This window comes from Psammomys obesus, unplaced genomic scaffold (assembly GCF_907164565.1).
Source record: "Psammomys obesus unplaced genomic scaffold, mPsaObe1.curated_primary_1811, whole genome shotgun sequence".
Lineage (NCBI taxonomy): Eukaryota > Metazoa > Chordata > Mammalia > Rodentia > Muridae > Psammomys > Psammomys obesus.
In genome coordinates, this window is record NW_026587216.1 from 52,169,533 (window position 1) to 52,193,567 (window position 24,035).

At 41.5% G+C, this 24,035-nt stretch overlaps 1 protein-coding gene across 5 annotated transcripts in view; it reads right to left on the minus strand.

Moving 5' to 3' along the window:
• The window catches only part of Klhl32 (kelch like family member 32), a 226,414-nt gene that overhangs the window by 102,903 nt on the left and 99,476 nt on the right, over positions 1 to 24,035 (minus strand). For 3 of the 5 annotated variants that reach the window (XR_008719679.1, XM_055603480.1, XM_055603478.1), the window contains exon 4: positions 16,503 to 16,610. Coding sequence is in view for 3 of the 5 variants with exons in the window: in XM_055603480.1 (XP_055459455.1) it covers positions 16,503 to 16,610 (108 nt within the window). In the remaining 2 variants the exon portion in view is untranslated. Of the gene's footprint in view, positions 1 to 16,502; positions 16,611 to 21,437; positions 21,468 to 24,035 lie in introns of those variants that run through there. The other 2 variants (XM_055603479.1, XM_055603481.1) reach the window with 2 other exon arrangements.

The window sequence follows — 24,035 nt, forward strand, 5'->3', positions numbered from 1 at the left end:
GTTTTCATTTGCTCACGCATGTTTCAAGGCAGAAGTCACTACGAAGCTCGGCACCCTCACACGTACTGTGTAGCTACAGCCGACCTTCACGTTGTGATCCTCCTGCCTCACGCTCCTCAGTGCTACTGTTATAGGCAGGCACAGCACACGTTACAGCGAACGTAACTATTTAAATTCCAGGAACATCAATAAGTCAGAGAAGACAGGAAAGTGAAAGCAACATAAGGTCAAAAAAGAATACAGGCAGATAAATGTTATAAATAATATAGCAAATACTCTAACACACACACACACTTTCCATGCTTGTACTATTACAGGCCACTAAACAAGAGGACTGAAGAGACAGATTCGTGGGTAAAGTGCTTTCTGCAGCAGCCTGAGGGCTAAATTCAGATTGCCAGCCTCCCTGCATAGGATGTGACCCTGTGAATAGCCACAGGGTGAATATAACCCTGAGAATAGAGCCACAGTGCCTGGGTAGGGAACAGGCAGACCCCACCCTCAGAGGAAGAGGGAGCTTGCTGGAGAGAAAGTCTAGCCAGCTGGTGAGCTCCAAGTTCACTGGGAGACTCTGTTTAAAAACAAAACTTTATGGACAATGCTAAAGGAAGATGCAGTCTGTCATATGCTCAGGCATGGGAGGGAGCTCCCCACATACATTCGCCACACACACACTCACATACACGAAAACAGAAACACAACAGTGTAACCTCAAATGGTGAAAACACGAAAGACAATTTCTAATTCCTCCAGACCCAGAGATGGAAATAAAAATTTCCTGCAAATATCTACGTCATTGAAGGTTTACAAAAAAGTAAAACATAAAAAAGCCTGCTTAAAACAAATGAGCATTGTTTTCTGACTTTATGACTTGCTCTCAGTATAAAATCTGAAATATGAGCAGTGTTTCTTAAAGGCGTCAACGTCCCTCACCAGGGGAGAACTGGGAAACACACATGGACATCTCTAGCCATCCAGAAAGGATGCCAGATGTCAGGCAATGTAAAAAGCAGTCAGCAAGAATTCCCCCACAGCTGTATACTGAGACACCCTGCAGCGATACACATGCAAGTAAGATTTTTATTTTTAAAGATGAAAGTCCAAAACTTAACTCTAACATGTGAACACATTTTTATTGCTTTTCTGTGTGACAACACACTCAGTTTTACGGTGTTACAATGTTCCTTAATGGATTTTCCTTGGAATTGCTCACTACTTTAGAACAGGGCAGTACCGAGGACATGCTCCGGGGTGCGTGTGTAGCCAATAAAACATCACGTATCTGTCACCTGTCCCATGACCTGTAGACAGTGAGCCGTTCCCCGTCTCCGGGAACCATCACAGTTCAGTATATGTGCACTGACATGATTTTAAGTATGCAATGATTCCCTCTGCTCATCCCTTACACGTGCTCACGTCATTTCTCCAGGGCTTGGAGGAACTTGCGTAGGGTAGCTGCATTATGTAAGAGTTTCATCTCAAGCTAGTAAAGACCTTTTCATAAAATCTGATAGGTAAGCTGAGAATTGAAAATCTAGATAAAAGACCACATTATCTCATGGAAAATCTTTCTTTTTTAAATTTAATTTTCTTTTATTATTAGTTACATTTTATTAACTCTGTATCCCAGCTGTATCCCACTCCCTCATTCCCTCCCACTCCCACCCTCCCTCCCTCATTTCCTCCCTGCCCCTTTCCAAGTCCACTGATAGGGGGACCTCCTCCCCTTTCATCTGACCCTGTTTTATCAGGTATCTTCAGGACTGGCTGCAAAGCCTTCCTCTGTGGCCTAGCAGGACTGCTCCTCCCTTGGGGGGTGGGGAGGTCAAAGGGCCTGCCCTTGAGTTCCTGTCAGAAATAGATAGAAAACCTTTCTGTTTATACTTTTTTCCTCAGTAAACATTTCAAAAGATCTACACAGTAACAGGCTGGACTGCACTCATTCCTTTTTTCCTGAAAAAAAATGAAGGATCCTGTACTTTAATAAGAACAGGTTTCCTCATTTTAATAATAAATCATGTTTTATTTATTTCTAATAACAATGAAGGCACTAACAATACCTGCCATGAAATAAATGGTTACCTCTCCACTCAGATTAATTCCAGCAAAGACGCAACCACTGAGATATTTAAATGGACAATCAATGTTTAGAAATACTTCAAATTGGGCCTGGAGAAATAGCTCAGTGGTTAAGAACATTGTCTGCTCTTCCAAAGGACTGGGGTTCGATTCCCAGCACCCACATGACGGCTCACAACTGTCTGTAACTCCAGTTCCAAGGAACCTGACACCTTCACACTTCTGCACATAAAATAAAAATTAAATAAACTATTTAAAAACAAAAAACAAACAAACAAAGAGAAACATTTCAAAGAGAGGTACTATCCACCCACTGCATGGCACATATGCACTTAAGATGCGTGACAACAGCATTTTCTGCTAAAACACCTAAGAAAAGCAAGGGTGTGTCGATCTACCGTCATGAATTGCTGGATGCCAGAACATTTCTGTGCTTGTTGATGGCAGCAAGATAAACAACGGTTGCTTCGTCTCCTACTGCCGACAATAAGCCACCGTGAAGAGCGAGAGGAATACTTACCCTTTGGTTCCCTGAGCTGGCAGCAGGGGCAGGAGTTACACGGAGCTGCAAAGGGAAGCACGGCAACAAGGCAACAAGCCCAGATCATGCGGGGAAGGTGGGGTACAGACACTGTGGCCACATCCGCACTCATCCTGGCCATTGGATACGGCCCCAGATAGCAGGAGCCTCTCAGTGCCAGGGGCACTCGCTGTCGGACTCAAGCAGCTTGGCTCACAATGGGCTCTCAAAGCACAACTGAGGCTGAGAAGGACCACAGATGCCTTGGGCATGTTCAGTCCCATTTTTTCATTCAATGGTGAGTTTAACAATTTCTCACCATCTGTTCCTAAAACATAACCACTGCTTAAAGGATTTCTGACGTCTAACTGCTGGGATATTTTGAGCACTAAACACCCTTCTTTCTTGCATCCTCACAACGAGGCAAAAAGTAAAAGAAATCTCCAAAGTCCTTCAAAACCCCACAATCCTCTGTCTACACAGAGAACCCTCACCGCAGTCTCCATCCTACCTCAAACAACAGACAGTGACAGTGACCCTCCTTGCTTTCTCCAGTCACTTTTGTGCCTACTTGTGGGTCATCCCTGTCTCACGAATGGTAAACTTTCCACAACCCAGCCCTCTCTGTGTTGTTGTTATTATATAATTCTAAATCAAATTCAGGGGTGGAGAAAAATCACGTTTTATTTTAATTGCTCTAAGACAATTTTTTAAAGTAAATTATCCCTATCCCTATGCTAGCCCTCTCTCCTTTGCCTTCTACTCCCTCACCCCTACAGATCCTTCTGTTCTAGTTTCCCTTCATCTCTTCCTAACACTATATTCATTCCGTTGCCTCCTCCTTGGAATATCCCCGAATCCTCTTCTGGTCCCTAACTAGGTACCTAACCAGGGGGATATTCTAAATGAGGCATGCGTAATTAAACCATAAGAGGTAACATCCACATAGAAGAGAAACTATACAACTCATCTTTTGGGGTCTGAGTTAATCATTCAGAATAATTTTTTCTAGTTCCATCCATTTCCTGAAGATTTCATTTTTCTTAACAGTGGAATAATGTTTCATTGTATGGATGTACCACATTTTCATTATCTGTTCATCAGCTGGTGGACATCTAGGCTGTTTCCAGTTTCTGATAGTGTCAACAGGACAGCAATGATCACAGTTCACAATCCTCTATCTCTGTAGTAAGATACGGAAATCTTTGGGTGCACGCTCAAGAGTGTTATATCTAGATATCACACTAGGTCTATGGTTAAGCTGAGGCTCCTCCACATGCTGGTTTCAAAAGTGGCTGTACCAGTTTGCACTCCCTCCAGCAACGAGTCAGTGTCTCCCTTCTCCTGCATTCACAGCAGCATCTGCTGTTACTTGTTTTACTCATCTTGGCCATTCTGAGCGAGAGTAAGATGAAATCTCAGAGCAGTTTTACTTTGCATTTGTCTAAAGGCTAAGAATGGTGAACATTTAAAAACTGTTTCTCGGCCATTTGTGTTTCATCTTTTGGAAATTATGTTTAGGTCCATGCCCTATTTTTTAATTAGGTTGTTTGTTTCCTTGATTTTTCAGGATTTTTTTTTTTTAGTTCTTTATATATTTTAGATACTAACCCTCTATCAGATTTATAATTGGTACAAAGATTTTTCTTATCCTGTAGGCTACCACTTAGCTTGAATGATTGTGTGTCCTTTAGCTGCATTACATTACATTTATTAATTAACTTTAAATCTTAGTACTTGTATTATCAGGGTCCTGTTCAGAAATTCCTTTCCTGTACCAATGAAGTCAAACAAATTTCCTACTTTCTCTTCTGTTGGATTAACGGTACCAGGTCCTATGCTGAGGTCCTTGATTCATTTAGAGTTGAGTTTTATGCAGTGTGAAAATGTATTTTCACTCTTAGATGCAACTATCCAGTTTGAGCAGCACCACTTGTTGAAGATGTTGCCTTTTCCACAGTGTGTGTTTTTTGCTTCTTTGTGAAAAATCTTGTGTTAGTAGATTGTGGACTTATGTCCAGGTCTTCAATTCTATTCCACGGATCAACATGTCTGTTTTTATGCATATGGAAACCTACTACCATAGAAGCTTCCTAAAATATATACATAAAGATATATGAGGAGTTAAAAGGGAGTTAGCATATCATGGATGGGTATAATACCAACTAGACCTCATATGCTATCAAATAAAACACTCAGTACTAGGAATGGGCTGTATCTTTTTGAGATGTTGGCCAATGGAGTTCCATAGATTCCCCAAACATTACAGGCTATTAGTAACGGAAAAACGGAAATCCTCCACACTTGAATGGTGAGACAATATTACTGAAGACACTACACACACACACACACACACACACACACACACACACACACATTTACAACATAGAACATGGAAAAATCAAGCTACTACTCAACTGGAAACCTCGCTCTTTCCTGGCTAATGTGCATAGTGCTGGAACATGCTCTACATGCTACTAGAATAGAAAAGCAATTATCAGTCTCACTCAGCTATGGACCCTTCGATCTACAATAACTACCTGACTGCAAGTTATACCCACAGTATAATTAGTGGCACAAATGGCATGGAAATAAGAAATAGCTTTTGAAGTGAATTTAAGGCCTGATTCATGAGATGGAACTCATACCTGATACTGTTAATGAGGCCAAGAACCTGAGACTAGATAGGTTATGTGCCTAGGGAAAATCTACTACTATTATTCTGCTAAGTGAAAAGAGTGATAAAATGACTCCTGGTGACATATTTCTATACTCATATATCAAGGCTTTGCTCAACCCTCATCAGAGAAGCTTTTGGTCTTGCATTACCTGGTAATTAACACATAAAAAATGTAACTATCAGGAAACATGCAGAAAATAAGAGACTTCAATATGCTTAGCCCAAAATAGCACAACTTTACCATCAAGTTTCAGGAAATGAGGTGTCAGAAAGATTATAAGAGAGCACCGACCCACTCACAAGAACTGCGACCCAGGTTTTGCCTGCCTACAAGATGTGAAGGGATAGGAATGGAACAGAGATTGAGAGAATGTCCAGCCAATGCCTGACCCAGTCTGGAGTCCATCTCACGGGGGAGAGCCAACCCCTGACACTATTGACAATACTCTGCTATGTTCTCAGATGGGAGCCTAGCATAGCTGTCCTCTGAGAGGCTCCACCCAGCAGCAGATTGAAACAGATGCTGAGACTCACATCCAAACTTTGGGCAAAGCATAGAGAGTCTTGTGGAAAATGGGGGGAAGGATAGAAGGACCTGGAGGGGCAGGACCTTCACAAGAAGAGCCAACTAACCAGGACCCAGAGGGGCTTGTGGAGACTGACGCACCAACCAAGGACCATGCATGAACTGCACCTAGGCCCCCTACACAGACTTAGCCATTGGGTAGCTCAGGCTTCATGTGGGTTCCCCAGTAAGGAGAAAAGAGACATATACTCTGTTGCCTGCTTTTTGATCGCTGCCTCCAGTAGCAGCTGTCTTGACAGGGCACAGACAAAGAAGATGCTTTCAATCTTTATGCAACTTGATGAACTGAGGTAGGTTGGTAGGGGGTGCTTTTTTGAGGAGTAGGAAAGCAGGGAGAGAGGAGGAGAGAAGGAAGGTGGGACCAGGAAAAGAGGAAGGAAGGGGCTACTAGGCTACTCTCAGGATGTAAAGCAAATTTATTTATTTATTTATTTGTCCATCCATTTATTCATTTATTTATTTATCTATCTATCTATCTATCTATTTATTTATTTATTTATCTATTTATGAAAGAAAGATTGCAAGACCCAGAGATAGTGGACAACTTCAAGAAATACCATTTAAAGATACAATAGGGCAGAAGCACAAAATCATGTATGAACCCACAAATATTGTAAAAGCAAACACAATACTTATATAGTCTCAATCCAAACAAAATCCACTGCCAATGAAGATAGTCAAACTTGATAGCTGCTGGCAGAACCAGTTTTCTTCAGTGTAGTGACACTGGATATATCAATTACACTCCAAGGTCAGGAATAGTGGGCCACACTAATAGAATTCATGTGGTTCTCCCGCCTTCTTTTTCCTCCTTCCCTCCTTCCCTCCCTCCCTTCCTTCTTCTCTTACATTATTTCAAGAGGAAGAACATGGAGGCCCTGGAGCTGGAGACAGCCCCTTGCTAATGAGTTTCTAGGGACCACGAGGGCAGCCCCTTCAGCAGGGCAGGCTGGCGTTGGCCCATCATAAGCAGGTAGACATTCAGTCATGGGGACACAATTATAATGTTCCCAGAGGAATGTTTGAAGGAGTATGATATGGTCAGGGGCATGGATGGAAGGAGAGGATTGGGGCACTCCAGTTTCTCAAAAAAAGAAAAAGAGGAAGAACATGAATTGGGTGGATAGGGAAGGAATAGAGGGTCTTGGAGGAGTTGGGAAAAGGACCGAATGTAATAGAAATACACTGTACTAAATTCCCCCAAAATTAAAAAAAAAAAACGTTATTTTAGAAACGGAAGAAATAAACCAATTAAAAAGGTAAACACTGGAAAATTAGAGAAAATTTTATTTTAAAAATCAGTTACTGGGCTGGAAGCTGATGTCCAAAGTGTAGCCACAGTTACTCTTCTTCATCTGAAGACACTTCAAACAGTAATGTGCTGAAGGGGTGGCTTCACAACTCGTGAAGTGCAAAGGACAATGTGAGGACATTCTGACCAGACCATACACACAGATTTAGTGAGGGTGATGGGAATGAGGTAGAAACCTCTTCTACAGCTACACACTCACACTAACCTATTCTTATTACTTTTGAACACAGCTCATCCAGGCTCCACCGCTTTACATGACATGGGGTGAGCACAAAAATCCCATTGGCAAACAGCATCGAAATTCACGGGAGAGGACCTCACCCAAGTTCAGGGGGCTTACTATTCTACTTCATCTTTCAATAATAAAAGAAAAAAACATCCCAGAGGCAAATAACATCGACTTTCTTTTTTTTCCCCACAATTTATACATTTTTATATCCCAAATGTAGTCCCCTCACTCATCTCCTCCTGGTCCTATCTTTCCTGCCTCTTCCCCCCTATTCCTTTCCCCTAGTCCACTGAAAAGGGGCTGTTCTCCCCTGCCATCTGACCCTAGCTTATCAGGTCTCATCAGGACTGCCTGGATCCTCTTCCTCTGTGGCCTGGCAAGGCTGCACCCCACAGGGCAAAGTAATCAAGAAGCAGACAACCGAGTTCATGACAGAGACTCCTCCTTACTAGGAAACCCACATGGAGACCGAGCTGCCTATGGGCTACAGCTGAGCAGGGGTCTAGGTCGTTTCCATGCATGGTCCTTGGTTGATGCATCGGTCTCTGCAGGACTTCCTGGGCTCAGATTTTTTGGCTCTATTGGTCTCCTTGTGGGGCTCCTTTCCCATCTTTGTCCTTCTAATCCTTCCCTTCTTCCATAAGACTCCCTGTGCTCCGCCCAAAGATTGGCTGTGAATCTCAACATCTGCTTTGATCCCCTGTTGGGTAGAGCCTTTCATATGTCCCCATGAGGTAGGATCCCGCCCTGTGTCCTCTCTTCACATAGATTTCTCTTTTTTAAAATTTTTTTAATTATTACACTTTTTTCACTTTGTATCCCAGCTGAAGCTCCCTCCCTTGCCCCCTTCAAATCCCACTCTCCCTCCCTCTTCTCCTCCCATCTCCCTCCCCAAGTCCACAGATAAAGGAGATCCTCCTCCCCTTCCCTCTGACCCTAGACTATCAGGTCTCATCAGGACTGGCTGCATTGTCTTTCTCTGTGGCCTGATAAAGCTGCTCCATACCCTCCATAAAGGGAGGTGATCAAAGAGCCAGCCACTGAGTTCATGTCAGAGACAGCCCCTCTTCCCCTTACTAGGAAGCCCACTTGGAGACTGAGCTGCCATGGGCTATATCTGTGCAGGGGTTCTAGGTTATCTCCATGAATGTTCCTTGGCTGGAGTATCAGTCTCAGAAAAGACCCCTGTGCCCAGATGTTTTGGTTCTATTGCTGTCCTTGTGGAGCTCCTGTCCCCTTCAGGTCTTTCTATCTCCCCCTTCTTTCATAAGATTCCCTGCACTTTGCCCAAAGTTTGGTTATGAGTCTCAGCATCTGCTTTAATACCCTGCTGGCTAGAGTCTTTCAGAGGCCCACTGTGGCAGGCTCCTGCCTTGTTGCTTGTTTTCTCCCTCTTCCAATGTCCATCCCATTTTTATAAGTGGATATGAGACATATAACATAGGATGAGCACACTAAAATCTGTCCACCTAAAGAAGCTAAGCAAGAAGGAGGACCCTGGGTAAGATGCTCAGTCCTCACTCAGAAAGGCAAACAGGATGCACATTGGTTTCTAACAGAGTCAAGAGAGAAGAAAAGAAGCGAATGCGAGAACTCAGTCTCTCTGCTGCGCTGTTCTCAGACCTCCATGTAAATGAACCGATTATTTGGAGAAATGCAGTCATGCACAATTTCACAGCCTGACAAGGATTAGGGGGAAAAGAAAATGATTTTTCTGTTTGTTTGTTTTCAAAATTAAAAATATTCTCCTTTAGAATGTGGCTTTCAGGCTGCACCCTGCAGATCCTGGGACACAGCCTAAGTGGCTTGAGGGCTTTTCACCCTGCAGGCTTCTGCTGGTATTGCCTGATGAACACAGGGTCTTAAAATGAAAATGCTAAAAAAACTCTTGAATAATCTTAATGCTGATCCCAACAGGTGCACTTCAGCAAATTTTCCTCCAGAATTGTTTTACGTGCTACAGCTAGGGCAGGCTCATCAGTAAATCTGATGGAGACTGTTTTTCCCATACAAAGTGACACATTTACCCCTGAAGGGATCATCCATGGGAAAACAGTTCCAATTAAGATTGCTGTCACTCTGCTGCCTGGTTGGACGCTCAGGTCTCTAGAGAAAAGTGTTCTGTTGTGGAGAACAAATATAAGTTCAGCCAAAATAAAGTGCTACATGCATACTTCCCAGTAGGCTTCACATTCAGTATGCCATCTATGGTGATATTAAGAATAGGCGCAGTCATCAAACCCTGCAAATGTGTGAGTAAAGCTGCATACATACACATGTGAACTTATAAGAATCATACAAAAATCAAGGAAAAAACCCTCCAATACGTAAGAATGAAACATGGAAACTAAGAATTTCCTTTGATTTTCAACTCTTATCTGTATGAATTTATATGATTTCTGTTATATAGATAAATACATAAAATGGCAGTCGACATATATATATATATATATTTCATTTGTGAGAATATCACATATTTTTAATTTCTAAAAGAATTACAAATGGTAACAGTTACAAAATATTTCCTGAGGTATATGACACTATAGCATTTGCTGGGTCAGAGAAAGGCAATTAGGCTGTGTGTCCCAAAAGGCAAATTCCTTCCAGACCTCACAAAGCCAGGGCTAGAGTTCTTGACTAATGAAGAGAAGAGCAAGGTGATACCCAAACTAGTTTCCTTTTTCAGATGCTTATACACCTGGCTCATGGCTGAAAAAGTTAGCAATATTTAGGCATGAAACAGCTCAAGGAAGGCTACAGAGATCACTAATATCTGGCAGGTTGATTCTCCTTCTGCTCTGGGCTTTTAGAGCGTCTCTATCAGCGTCTTTCTGCTTCTGGGAGAGCTCACTCAGGATGCTCCTTTCCAGATCCCACAATTTGGAATGGACACAATCTGGAAATGGACGTAGAACTAGCCATCCTCCGCACAGTGTAACCATGACAGCACTGCCACTCAGTCAGACCTTCTGGGCATCATAGCCAGAGTGCTCAACGGGAAACCTGGGGCCCTGAGTTCTATTAACTTGCATCCTAGCACAAGCTACTCAGTTCCTAGGGTTTATTCTGGAGCCACCAGGTGGCCACCTCTTCCCAGCATTCTTTTCTTCATAAACTAGTTTCAATGTTATGTGCTCCTCACTATTAGATGAAGATTTTGTTTTTGTTTTTGTTTTGTCTGTCTGTCTGTCTGCCTGCCTGTCTGTCTCTCTGTCTGAAAACAATACCTGCCTGTTTCTGGGTGGCTGAGCACTTTTCTAGTTGGGAATGAGATGCAGTATCCCCTGTTTTCCTCTCAGCTTTCTCATGTCTCTTCTATTCCAGACTGGTCTGTAACCTGAGAAACTGAGACGGAAGTGGCCAGGAAACAGGAGCCATCTTCTTGCACTCCAAGGTAAGGAAAAGCCAGTGCTCTCTTGGGTTCATTTTTCCTGCTTCTGAGGCAGATCTTCCTGGTGATAGTCTCCAAAACAATGGCCTCCTCCCCAAAAAGGTTCTACCTGCTACCTCTGTCCCATGGCTGTCTCTGCTGAAATCCCAGCAACTGTTTGTGGCTGTGCAAGGACAACACATGCAAAGCCTTGCTCGAGCCATCTGTGAGCATTGTGTAGACAGAGGAGGAACGCTTGCTACTGAGTGCAAGGACAAGCATGTGCTTGTGAGCCATGCATTTGTGAAGCCGCAGGAAGAGCGCACACGTGTTCCGAGAAACTATTAGCATTGGGAGAGATTTTGACTTTGCTTCAACACTTCCTGGATGAAATGTGTGGGATGATTTTAAGAAGGCTGTACTTAGAATTGTGTGTAGGAGGGACACACAGTGTTCACTTAGCAGTATTCATTCATCACTCCCACTCTGTACTCCCAACTTCTCTCCGAGACAGCAGCAATTTTCAGACACTTAAAATACTTTCATTTTATACTATGCTTACTACAACTGGCTAAACTTATAATCAACTGTCATGAGCGTGGAATGTGTGTGTTCCTACACACAACTCAAAAGTGTATATATAAATACACATCTTATACACACAATATATGTTTATATTTTATATCTATGAATATATAATGTATATATTATATGAATATATAATGTATATATATTTATTTATGGTTAAAGCTATCACTGAAAGTCCATAATGATCAGTAACAATGAAGAAACTGAAAAAACCATGCTTTCACTTATACTATACATTCCAGATTCCTCTCTGCTCAATTCTAGTCTCAACTCCACAGTATGAGAAGTACTTCTGCATGTTTCTCAAATACACTACAAGGCACAAGGCATTGCTTTGCCATCATTTGTATTCCAGTCTCAAGGCAAAGATGGATTTACCACAGTCATTTTTTTGAGACAACGTCTCACTATGTAAGTCTGAGTGACCTGGAATTTGTAATGTAGATCAGGCTAACCCTAACCCTAACCTCAGATACACAGACACAGGCTAACCCTAACCCTAACCTCAGATACACCTGCCTCTCTGCCTCCTGGGTGCTGAGATTAAAGGCGTGCATTACCATGCCTAACTACAAGGTCATTTTGATGGCTAAGAAACCAAAGGTCTTTGGATGATTTAAGAAACGCTATCTCATTTTCCATTTGGAGCAGAGTAATGACAGAGAGAGAACAAGAATGAAAACTCGAACCTCATCAACACAGGAGGCACCCCTCCCCCACTCATGGCTAAAGAAATGGAGCTGTTTTCAAACATCTCTAAGTACTCCTGTGCCTCTTTCAGTAAGATGCAACAAACGTGACATGTCTCTTTCTTAATGACATTCAGAAAAAGAAAACAGACTTGAAATTAGGAAGAGATTTTAACAACTAGGTCAAAATACATAGCGGAAAGATTTTATTCAGTCCATTACACCTCTTTTGATTTTGCTGTTTTTGTTTTGTTTTGTTTTCTCTTGTTTGAGATCTCTATATTTGTTGGATCTCTCTATTTAGTCCCAGCCATCCTGGAATTTGTTATGTAGACCAAGCTAGCCCAGAACTCACAGTGATCCTCCTGTCTCTGTCTGAAATTAAAGGCTTTTGCCACTATGCCCAGTAGATCTTGCTGCCTTTCAAGAGCTATCACCACATTCCTCAAAGTTGTTTTACAAATTAGGTCGAAGAATGCCCATAAAATGCACAGGACTGTGACCAGGCTCCTCCACAGCCTGCCCTGTCAGGGTGCAGTTTGAACAGTTGAGTTGATGCTCTGTTCCCCAGCCTCATTAGCTCTCTGTGGATACTCTCCTGAGCTGGCTTCTGGTCTCCAGAAAGAAAAACACAAGTTCAGGATAGGTCCACGGTCTTGCATTTCTTTCTTTTTTTAAAAAGTGTCATTATATTTGCTGCATATGTTTTTCTACTACAAACACCCCGGCCGGGAGCAACCTGGGGAAGAAGGGGTTCCCCTTATCGTACAGTTTACAGTCTAAGCCTGAGGGAAGGCAGGGCAGGGTCAAGAAGGAAGCTGGAGGTAGGAACAGCAGCAGAGTGTATGAAGAAATGCTGCTTGCTACTTGTCTTGCTCTCCATGGCTTACTCAGCCTGCTTTTTCTACCACCCCTACCACCTGCTCTGAGGTGGCACCAGCCTAGTGCTCTAGGTTTTCCCACATCAATCATTTATAAGGAAAATGTCCCCACAGAACAATCTGAGGGAGCATTGTGTCAATTAAGATTCTCCCTTCCAAAATGACTTTTGTTTGTGTCCAATTGACAGGAATTAACCAGTACAACTGATCCCTTGGCAACTTGATGTAAGCACTCATCACTGTTAAACTATGACCTTTTCCTTTCTTGTTTCTCTCTAAGATCTTATGTTAAAATCCATTATAAAACATAGTATAACTTTACAAGTCCCACTTTAAAAATTTTAGTCTCTCAAAGTGTCCATCTCTTTAAAGCTCCAAAGTATCTCAACTGTGGGCTCCTGTAAAATTAAAACATACTTTCTAGAGAGAGAAAACAGGGCACAGTAATAATCAGATCAGAGCAAAACCAAATTCCAGTAGTGTAGCTGAGTGTCCAAGGTCTTGGACAGTGTCTTCTGAGCCCCAGAGAACCTGGACGGCTATACCTCTGTGGCTCTGCCATCCACAGCACAGACAGCCTGTCTTACGGGCTCAGGTAGGCTCCGCTGCACGCCACTATCCTTGCTGGTCACCCCACCCTACCGCATCTGCAGTACGCAGGAGCATTCACTACGGCCGATGCTACACTCTCACTGAAGCCTCTGGCCTCTCTTCAGGGCTGTGACCCTGCCACATGGTGCCAGGCCTCAGTTCTCACCATGAAGTATGGGTTACTGATCACACATTAGAGACAGGCAATGCAGGTAAGTCAACAATTCAGATATCACGGGAGAGATGTACATATAAAATAATTTAGAATTAATATATTAATTTGTATATGTGAACCAAAAGCCTAACACATATTATTTACTAACTTCACTACAAATCTGTCATTTACTTCCTGCCTTAATTTCCTAAGATATAAATGTTGACTGGGCTAACCCTGAATTTGAATCCACCATCCTTTTTTCTCCTTTGTTCTTCTTACTCAGTGCATAGTGTTTTTGCTTTTTCTATTTACATTCTAAATGCCATATTTGTCTTAATTATTCCAAGACATATCCTTCAAACTCTACTGGATCAAGAAAAAGACTGAACAAGATCATATTTAATTTTTTTTACATGTCTGAGTATTTTGCTTGCATGTCTGTCTGTACACCATTTGTTTGCCTGGTACCCACAGAGGAAAGAAGAAGGTATTGGATCCCCTAAGAACTAAAGTTACAGATGGTTGTGAGGTGCCATGTGGGTGCTAGGAACTAAACCTGGGTCCTTTAGAAGAGCACCCATAGCTCCTCACCCATAGCCATCTCTCCAGCCCCAAATATCATACTTTCTAATAATCATCTAAGAAAATTCACAAGAAAGGTAAACCATCCCACATTCTTCATGAAGCAATTAGCACCTCTTTGTGAAATGCTGTGCTGATGGTCCCTGGCAACCATGCATCCCTCTTTGGTGTGTCTTCTGCTTCTGCTATAACTCTCAAATCTTATTGAGGCTTTAATACTGTTGTACTTGGTAGTTTTATGCCAACACAAGCTATAGTCATCTGAGAGGAGGAACTTCATCTGAGAAAATGTACCTATAAGATCAGGCTGTGGGCAAGCCTGCACAGCGTTTTATTAATTAGTGCTTGATGTAGGTGGTCCCAGTCCATTTTGGGTGGTTCCACCCCATGGGTTGTGGTCCTGAGTTCTCTAAGAAAGCAAGATGAGCAAACCATGAAGAGCAATCCAGTGAGCAGCAATCCTCCACATCAGACTCTGCCTTCAGGTCCTGCCCTGTTTGGATTCCTGGACTGGCTGCCTCCTATGATGAATAGTAACCTGCAAGAGTTGCTTTGGGTCATGATGCTTCATCACAGCAATCGAACTTATTCAGAAATTGATACCAGGAATGGGGTATCACTATGACAGACATGACCATGTTGTTTTTAGGTGGACAGTAGAGGAACTTTGGAACTATGGGCTGGAAAAGGCATTGAGTATTGAGAGCTCGATAAGCTGCTCTGTGGAGCTTGGAAGACAAGCAAGATAAGCATATGGTGAGAAATGCAGACAATGGAGGCCTGGCTTTTAAAGTTTCAGAGGAGAACAAAGATTCTACCAGGCCATTTGTGTTAAGCATCTGTGGTATCTGGTCATCTGGAGCCCAAGAATCAGTTGTAATTGACAATAGACCAGAACCACTAAAGCAAAACCTTTGCTTTGCTGGGACAATGGATGCTGGTCTGCTGGGGCTGAAGAGTCATCTGTGATTAAGAAGAGACTAGCAACTTTGAAGTACAATATTTCAGGAAATGTTTCCTCGGGGTCAGCACACAGAAGCTGTATTCTAGAGGCAGCCAAGGCTGTACCTCATGCTGGATAACTTGGTAATTCTGGGAGTAACCTGGGTAGTACTGGCTTTGAAGGCATGAAGGGGACATGGAGGGAAGCTGAGGCTAGTTACCATGTGACAGGGCAGGAGTCCCCTAAAGCCCAGGAGAGGCTGTTGCTGAAAGTGCAGCCCACTTGCAGCAGGAGACCCCAGAATTGTGGATGTTTTACAAATATTGAATTTTTAAAGTGTTTAAATTTATAAATACTGTAGGACTTTTTAGTTTGTAATATGCTTTATATTGTGATTTATACTAATATGAGATCTTGGGGACAATCTGAAAATGAAAGATTACTGTTAAATAGTGTGTGTTAAGTTGACAAGAGGACAATTGTGTTGGCTAATCTAATGTCAGCTTGACACAGGTAAAAGGAGGGAGCAACGACTAAGAAAATGGCTCTATAAGAGCAGGCTGAGGGCAAGCCTATAGGGCATTTTCTTAATTAGTGATTGATGGGGGAGGGCTTCAGCCCTCATGGATGGTGTCACTACTGGGTTGGCCCTGAGTTCTGGAAGAAAGCAGGCTGAGTAAGCCATGGAGAATAAGGCACCAAGCAGGACTGTTCCAAGACTTTTGCATCAGCTCCTGCCTTCAGGTTCCTGCCCTATTTGAGTTTCTAGCCTGACTGCTTCCTATGATGAACTGTGTTATAGTTGAGTAACCCAAATAAACCTTCTGCTTCACAGCTTGCTTTTAGTCATGGTTCTTGATCACACCAACAGTAACCCTAACTAAGACAACTGTCTTGATTTTTTTCTTTGTGACTATGGGTCTTGTTGACTCTACCACTGGACTAGAGCTCTTGCCATGTTTTGCTCTTGTGTTTCAGACAATGAAGCCATAATTGAGTCACTGAGCTTAGGTGATAACAAGGGTTCACCTAACTGAAACTTTTTTCCTTATGACAGTTTTTTGGATCATTAAAAAAAGCATCTTAACAATCACATAGCTCAGTTTGCTGGATAACACTAAAAATCAAGACTATTTATGTTTCCTTTTCTTCAGTTATAATATTGAGCAGATGTGAATTTTTCAAACACTAACATGAGAAACATGTGAAGCAAGTAAATCTTATCCATTGATGATAACTTCCGTTGGTCAGGCACAGTTAACAGGCAGAACTGCATGCCACACTTGGCACCGTACCTGTCCTGTGTACGCAAACTCCAGAGCCTGCTGTAAGCCCAGGCTGGTCACGCCACGAAGATTCACTTCATCGGCTCCACTCTCCACCATACAAAGACTGAACATTGCCTGGAATAAGGAAAGTGGAAAAGAAAAGACTGAATCATGGGGTCTAACAAGCAAGGGAGAAAGTTTCTCTAGTTTCCTAGAGAAACCAGGAAACAGATGTGTTCAGTTAATTCATGTAATTTTGGTTTCTGAAACACTTCCACAAAGCTTCATTTGCACAAGCCTCTGCAGCCTTCTCATAGCTTCACAGTACAGCAAACACGCATGTGCGTGTGAGCGCGCGCGCGCGCGCGCGCGCACACACACACACACACACACACACACGTGAATCTCTCAGCACACTCATCTAGTCAACAGAATTCAGGCTCACTGAACTCTTCTCTATCTGGGATGGAATGTTCAGGATGGCTTCACCTCACGGAACATTCTGCCCAATGGATGTGAAGAGTCAAGTCTTTTCTGATGACAAAATCTCTGTGTCTGCTCCTTTGTCCGCTGTACCCCCGTTAAGTGTTGTACCCACCCATTTAGTCACTTCAAAGCAATTCCAGTTATCAGACCAACTGGCATGTAATCACAGACCAGCCTCATGCGGGTTGTGACAGCTCTATCAAAAGCTTCACTCCATCACACTATTCAAGCACCTATATCATCTGACATCACAAAAAAATATATTTATTCGGTGCAATAAAATATATTGAGAGGAGCCATAGGCACATTATTTTTATTATATTGTTGTAATTTTTAATTTAGCATTAGGTACTATTGTTAAGCTCTTACTATACCTAATTTACAGATTAAACTTTTCATAGCTTGTTTATGTGAGAAAAATAAAAGACTATACAGAATTTAACACTATATATGACTTCAGGCATCTGCTTACAGTTTTTTAAATATGGTCCTCATTGATTAGGGAGGACTAATACAAATAAAACGAGATCTGCACCCCAAAGGGAAATCAGCATATTCATACCCACTACAACATTATTCATAAAAGCCAACGTATAGAAACAACTGAAAAAATGATGGACAAAGAAAATACATATGCAAAGGGAAACTACTCAGCCTTTGAATAGAAGAAATCTCATTTTACATAACCTAGAGAAATAAACCAAAAACAAACAACAAAGCTCTAATTCATAAATGAAACCCTTAATAGTCAAATCTTGGTGAAGAAGGCAGAATGGTGTTATCAAGGGCTGGGATGAGGAGAAAATGGGGAGATAGAAGTCAAAGAATATAAAATGTCACTTACTCAAAATGAAAGCATTCTCGGGAGCTGATACACAGCAATGATACTACGATATCTTGTATCACTAAGATTTACCAAAAATTTAAGTAGACTAACTCAAAGAGGAGAGAAGAGGGAGCAAGCATTTAACACCCCAGTCAAGAATGGGGCTAAAAACTGTATCCATTTTGGGGGAAGGAATGGAAGAACAGTTTACTGGATAAGAGAACAACATACTGCCTATGATCTTCACCTCTCCCTCAGCTCCTTCAAATACAACCCTCCAGACTTACCTCTGCCTTTGCAGGAGACAATCTGCTAAGGCCTTCCTTCCTCTTTCCCCCACATTCAGTGGCTCACACACATCTTCCCTCCTAACTTCCCTCTGCCTACTCATTGCTCTGTCCCAGCCCCCAACTCCAACAGGCTTTCTCTAAGAACACATGGGTCATTTTAGCCAGCAAAGCCGGTGAGCTAATTGAAGATCTTCAGCTCTCCCTTTACTCCTCTAGGTCAAACCCACCAGTCTCATCTCAACCTGTATAGCAGACAACCCTCTGTGATCTTCTCATTCTCTGTCTCCATTCTCAGGGGACAAGGCAGATCCTGGTGGGACACTACCCTGCTTTCTTCTTTCCTGTGAATTCAATCAGTACCATCAACTTAACAAATCCCCATTCCTAAGGGTCAGCTTCCAATACCTCGAAACATATTTTACCTGGACCTCCTACTGGACACACCTGTCAGGATCCCAGAAGAAGTTTCCTTCCACACAACACACAGCCACCACACTCTCCTGAGAACCAGGGAGAAATCAGAAACCAAGGAACAAAACAGTTACCCAACAAACACACAAACAGATGTCAATGCCTAGAATTACAATCTTCCCATACCCAGATGCCTAAACTCAAGCATAAAGACACAATCCATAACAGCCAGGAAAAAAATGTTTTTACTAGAGCCCTCCAAGCCTTACCACAGCAGGTGTTGAGTATTGCAACATACCTGAAGCACAAGACAAAGACTGTGAAACAGCTTGCATGAAAATAACAGAGGTTCTTAAAGAGTAAATGAGTAAATCTCTTGAAGAAATCTATGAAAACATGAACAAACACTGGAAGGAAACCAATAAAATCATTCAAGACCTGAAAATGGAAATAAAATCAATAAAGAAAATCCAAACTGAGGTAAATCTGGAAAGGAAAACTTTAGAAACTTGAACAGGAAATTCAGAGACAAACTCCATCACTATAGTACAGAAGATGGAAGAGACTATCAGGGATTGAAGACATAAGATAAATAAATATCTAAATCAAAGAAAACAGTAAACAAAAAAAAAACCTCCTAGCACAAACATCCAGAAAAATCTGGGACTCTATGAAAAAAGACCATATCTACGACCAATAGAAACAGAGGAAGGAGAAGAAACGTAAGGTCAAGGGCACACAAAATATTTTCAACAAAATAATAGAAGAATAATTTCCTAACCTAAAGAAGGACATGTCTATCAAGGTTCAAGAGTCATACAGACCAAATAAACTGGCCCAGAAAATAAAGGTCTCAGAATGCAATAACTGAAACACTAAATGTAAAGGACAATGAAAGAGCATTAAAGTCTGCAAGGAAAAAGACCAAGTAACGTATAAAGGTAGGCTGATTAGAGTAACTTCTGGCTTCTGCATGGAGACTCTAAAGCCAGAATGACCTACACAAGCATGCTGCAGACTCTGAGAGACCACAAACGCCCACTCAGACTACTACACCCAGCAAAATTTTCAATCACCATAGATGAAGAAAGCAAGACATTCTATGATAAAGCCAAACTTAAGCAATATCTACCTATAGATCGAGCCCTACAAAGGACACTAGGAGGAAAAATCTAACCTAAAGCGTTTGTCTAAACCCAAGGAAACTTTCACAAGGAATAAATAATCCCAAGAACAAATCAAAAGAAGGGAAATGCTCTTTCTCTCTTACACACACACACACACACACACACACACACCAATACCTCCACTGCCAACAACAAAAGAGGAATCAACAAGCACTGCTCACTGATAAATCTCAACATCTATGATCTCAATTCCCCGGTAAAAGGATACAGACAAACAAAATAGATGTGAAAACAGGATCCATCCTTCTTCTCCATCCAAGAAACACACCTAAACTTCAATAACAGACTTCACCTCAGGGTAAAAGAATGGAAAAGGGAAATCCAAGCAAATAGACCTAAGAAGCAAGCCTCTGTGTCCCTCTTAATATCTGACAAAATAGGCTTCAAGAAAAAACTAATTAGAAGAGATAGGGAAGGATACTCCATACTCATCAATGGAAAAATCTACCAAGAAGACATTTCAATTCTAAATATGTGTGTCTCAAGTACAAGGGAAACCAAGTTTGTAATAAAAAAAAATACAGCTTAAATCCCATAGTGACTATCACACACTAATACTGGGAGACTTCAATACCCCCACTCTCACCAATAGATAGTCATCCAAATGAAACCTGCGCAGAGAAATGCTTATGTTAGCTAATGTTATAGGCCTAACATATTTATAGAACATTTTACCCAAATACAAGAGAATATACCTTCTTCTCAGCATCTCATAGAACTGTCTCCAAAATTGACCATACACTGGGACTCAAAGCAAGTCTCAGCAGATATGAGAAAATTGAAATTACACCATGCATTCTTTCTGACACAGGGGTTAATGCTGGATAGCAGCAACAGCAGCAAAGAATCAACAGAATGTTTACAAACTCATGGACACCGGACAACACAAATAGGTCAAGAAAGAAACTGAAGACTTTCCAGAATTGAAAAAAAAAAAAATGAATACACAGCATACCAACACTTATGAGACACAATGAAGGTGGTTCTAAAAGGCAAGTTAATAGCACTAAGTGCCTACATTAAAAAAAAAAAAAAAGGAAAAGAGAAGGTTTTATACTAATAGCGGCACACTTGAAAGCTTTAGAACGAAAAGAAGAAATCACACCCAGAAGGTGAAGATGGCAAGAAACACAAATTCAGGGCTGACATCCATGAAACTGAAGCAAACAATCAAAACAATGAATCAATGAAACAAAGAGTTGGTTCTTTAAGAAAGTCAGAAATATTGACAAGTCCTTGTCAAAAGTAACTAAAAGACAGAGATAGGAGATACAAATTAACAAAAAATGTAATTAAAAGGAGCATAACAACAGATACTGAGGAAATCCAGAGAATCATAATGACACACTTTCAAAACTTGTACTCCACCAAATTGTAAAATCTAAAACAAACTGAAAATTTTCTATGTACACACTACTAACCAAAGTTAAATAACATGAGCTAAGCAACTTATCTTTCTTTTAAATTAACTTTTATTTGAAATTACTATTCCCCACATGTATTTTAGGATTCTATACTGTACAATAACCCCCACAACCAATGTCCCAATAGCAAAACTTCTAACAGCAAGTTACACAATTGTTCTAGGTAATCAATAAATGTTGTCCTTCAGTGATTAAGGGAATGCTTAACTTTCCATTAATTTAAAAATCACACTTTAAGTTTATAAGGTTTAACATAGAACTTCAAATAAAACATGTCTTAAAGAAATTACAAGATTTTAATTTCTAAAAGGTGACTTAATTTTTAGATTCAAACTTACATTCTTTCAAAAAAAAAGTCCCCTATTTCCTCCTACAGCATCAGACTTTCTACACTCAACTGCTGGACTGTTCATGCGACTCCAGACACACCTGACGTGACCGGTCTACTTAAAGTCTCATTTATCTTCCCTCAAAGAAGGTCACGAAACAATTCCTCATGACCACAGATTGCTAATGTGTCTACATCTGTCACAGGAGCTTTCAAAAGCTCGTCTGTCCTCATAGTAAGGAGTTAATCTTCGCAAAGGCAGAGAACGCACGGCTAACACTGCACTGCTTCACACTCTGTTAACTCTCCAAACACCGACACCTTAAGAGCATAGCCAAGGGCAGAAAACAGCAACACAGTGGCCACGCGTGGAGTAAACGAACCAGGGGTTTTTCCCCTAGGGACACTGGGAATCACTGGCGTCTTGGGCGATAGGAACAGGCTCTTGACTGTGACCTGTAACGACTGTACTAAGGCGACCTCCTTCTGTACCAGGGGTCATAACCTTCGTATCTTCTTAGTACAGACCTCGTCTTCTCCCTCTGCGTCCGCCCCCGCCTCCTCCCCCGCTATGAGCTGGTCTGCCCGGGCAAATGCCTGCTGTGGCTGTGTGGGCTCACACGAGTTCTCCTACCACCCCGCTCCATCTCATTTGCCCTTCCGTGGCCTCCTTAGCGTCACTAACCCTCTCAAAATACACAAAAGCACATCCTCGCGACCGCCCGGCTCGCTGATCGTAAGCCACACTGACACCACTCAACGGTCCAGATGGAGAAGCAGGCCCCGGCGGACACCTGGCTCCCCACCTGCGGACACTCGTGCAGGACCGACTTCGGATCGCCTCCTAGGAGGGGGGCATGCAGAGGGCCTGCGCTGCTCTGCGCCGTCCCTTGCTTATACGCTATGGCTTCCAGCTCAGTGTTGTTGTGGGATTCCTGAGTGTGGAAGTGATTATGTCTCTGTTTCTTCTGCCTTCCCTTGCACTCTTCCTTCTGTTTGCTCTGTCTAATTCAGATTTAGGTTTTTTTTTTTTTTTTTTTTTTTTTTTTGCTATCTTATTTTATTTCATATCTTCTTTGTTTTTTATTATGTTTTATAAACCTGTTTGTTTTCTAATTAGAGATAGAAAGGGAGTAAATCTAGATTGGAGTAGAGGTAAAGATGAACTGAGAGAAGTAGAGGAAGGGGAAATTGTAATCAAGATAAATCATGTAAGAAAAAAATCTTTTTAAGAAAAGGGAAAAATTCAAAAGACAAAAAAAGAACATATTCAAAGTAGTCAAGTTCAGTCCCCAGCACCCTAATCAGGTGGTTCACAACCGCTTGTAACTTCATCCAGCGGATCAGACACCCTCTTGTAGCCTACACAGGCACCTGCACTTGTGTACAAACACACACACCAAATACAATAAAATAAAATAATCTTAATTGTATTCATTTTAAGGAACTTGATGACTACTAGTAAGACACGTTCTTAATAAAATTTATATTTTGTAATAACAAAGAAACTATCAAATTTCTTTTCCATATTTTTTAGAGGAAATAACACAATTGGAAAATCAGGGTTGCTATAGATAAAAACAACTAATAGTTACCTTTAGAATTTATGAATTTGTTTATGTATTTAGAAGATATTCTGATATTTTTGTCTTAGTTATCATTACTATTGTAATGATAAAACAACAGGATCAAAAGAAAGTCGAGGAGGAAAAGCTTTATTCGGCTTACACCTCCACATCAAAGGAAATCAGGACAGAAACTCAAAAATGGCAGGAACCTGGAGGTAGCAGCTGATGAAGTCATGGAGGGTGCTGCCTGCTGGCTTGCCCCCCATGGCTTGATCAGCCTGCCTTCTCATAGAACCCAGGACCATCAGCCCAGGGATGGCTCCACCCAGGGATGGCTGGGCCCTCTCTAATTAATAAGCAACCTGAATTCACGGCAAGCCTTGGTCTACATAGTGAGTTCACTCAAGAAAAGAGAAAGTACTTCAATGTTACAAATGTAATATTTATCAATTTTTTTAAAAATATGTGACTACTAAGTCCTGATCAACATGACTTTAATAAATTTAGAAAGCATGTCAATTGGGAAGAGTATCGTCGGATAGTACCAACATCAGGAAGAACATGCTGCTGGACCCCGGGAAACCTCAGCTGCCCAGAGTAGCTGAGCTTGTGAAACAGCGTCTGCACAACAGCTAGGGTCCAACACGAGGAGAAAAGTCCTAAAATTTAGGGCTGATGTTCTCGAAAAGGTAAGCTGCAGTCTCTGCGAGGAGAGGAACTATGTCCTCTTTACTGTGGCAACTTTCTGTCAGAGCCTAGAACCGTTCCTTCAATAAGCACAGGGAAATGAAAAAACAAGCCAACACGTTTCTCAAAAAACTCCACACAAATGATCTGTTCTTATAGTGTCAAAAGCAAGGAGAATGTGTTCTAAGAAAATATTTCTACATGTTAGATACGGACATATAAAAGTTGTACTTGTTAGAAAGAACATCTACCATAAGCTACACACTTGAAGCAAGTTCCAAGCTAGACATTTAGAGACAAAACACTCAAAAAAAAAAAAAAAAAAAAAAAAAAAAAAAAAAAAAAAAAAAAAA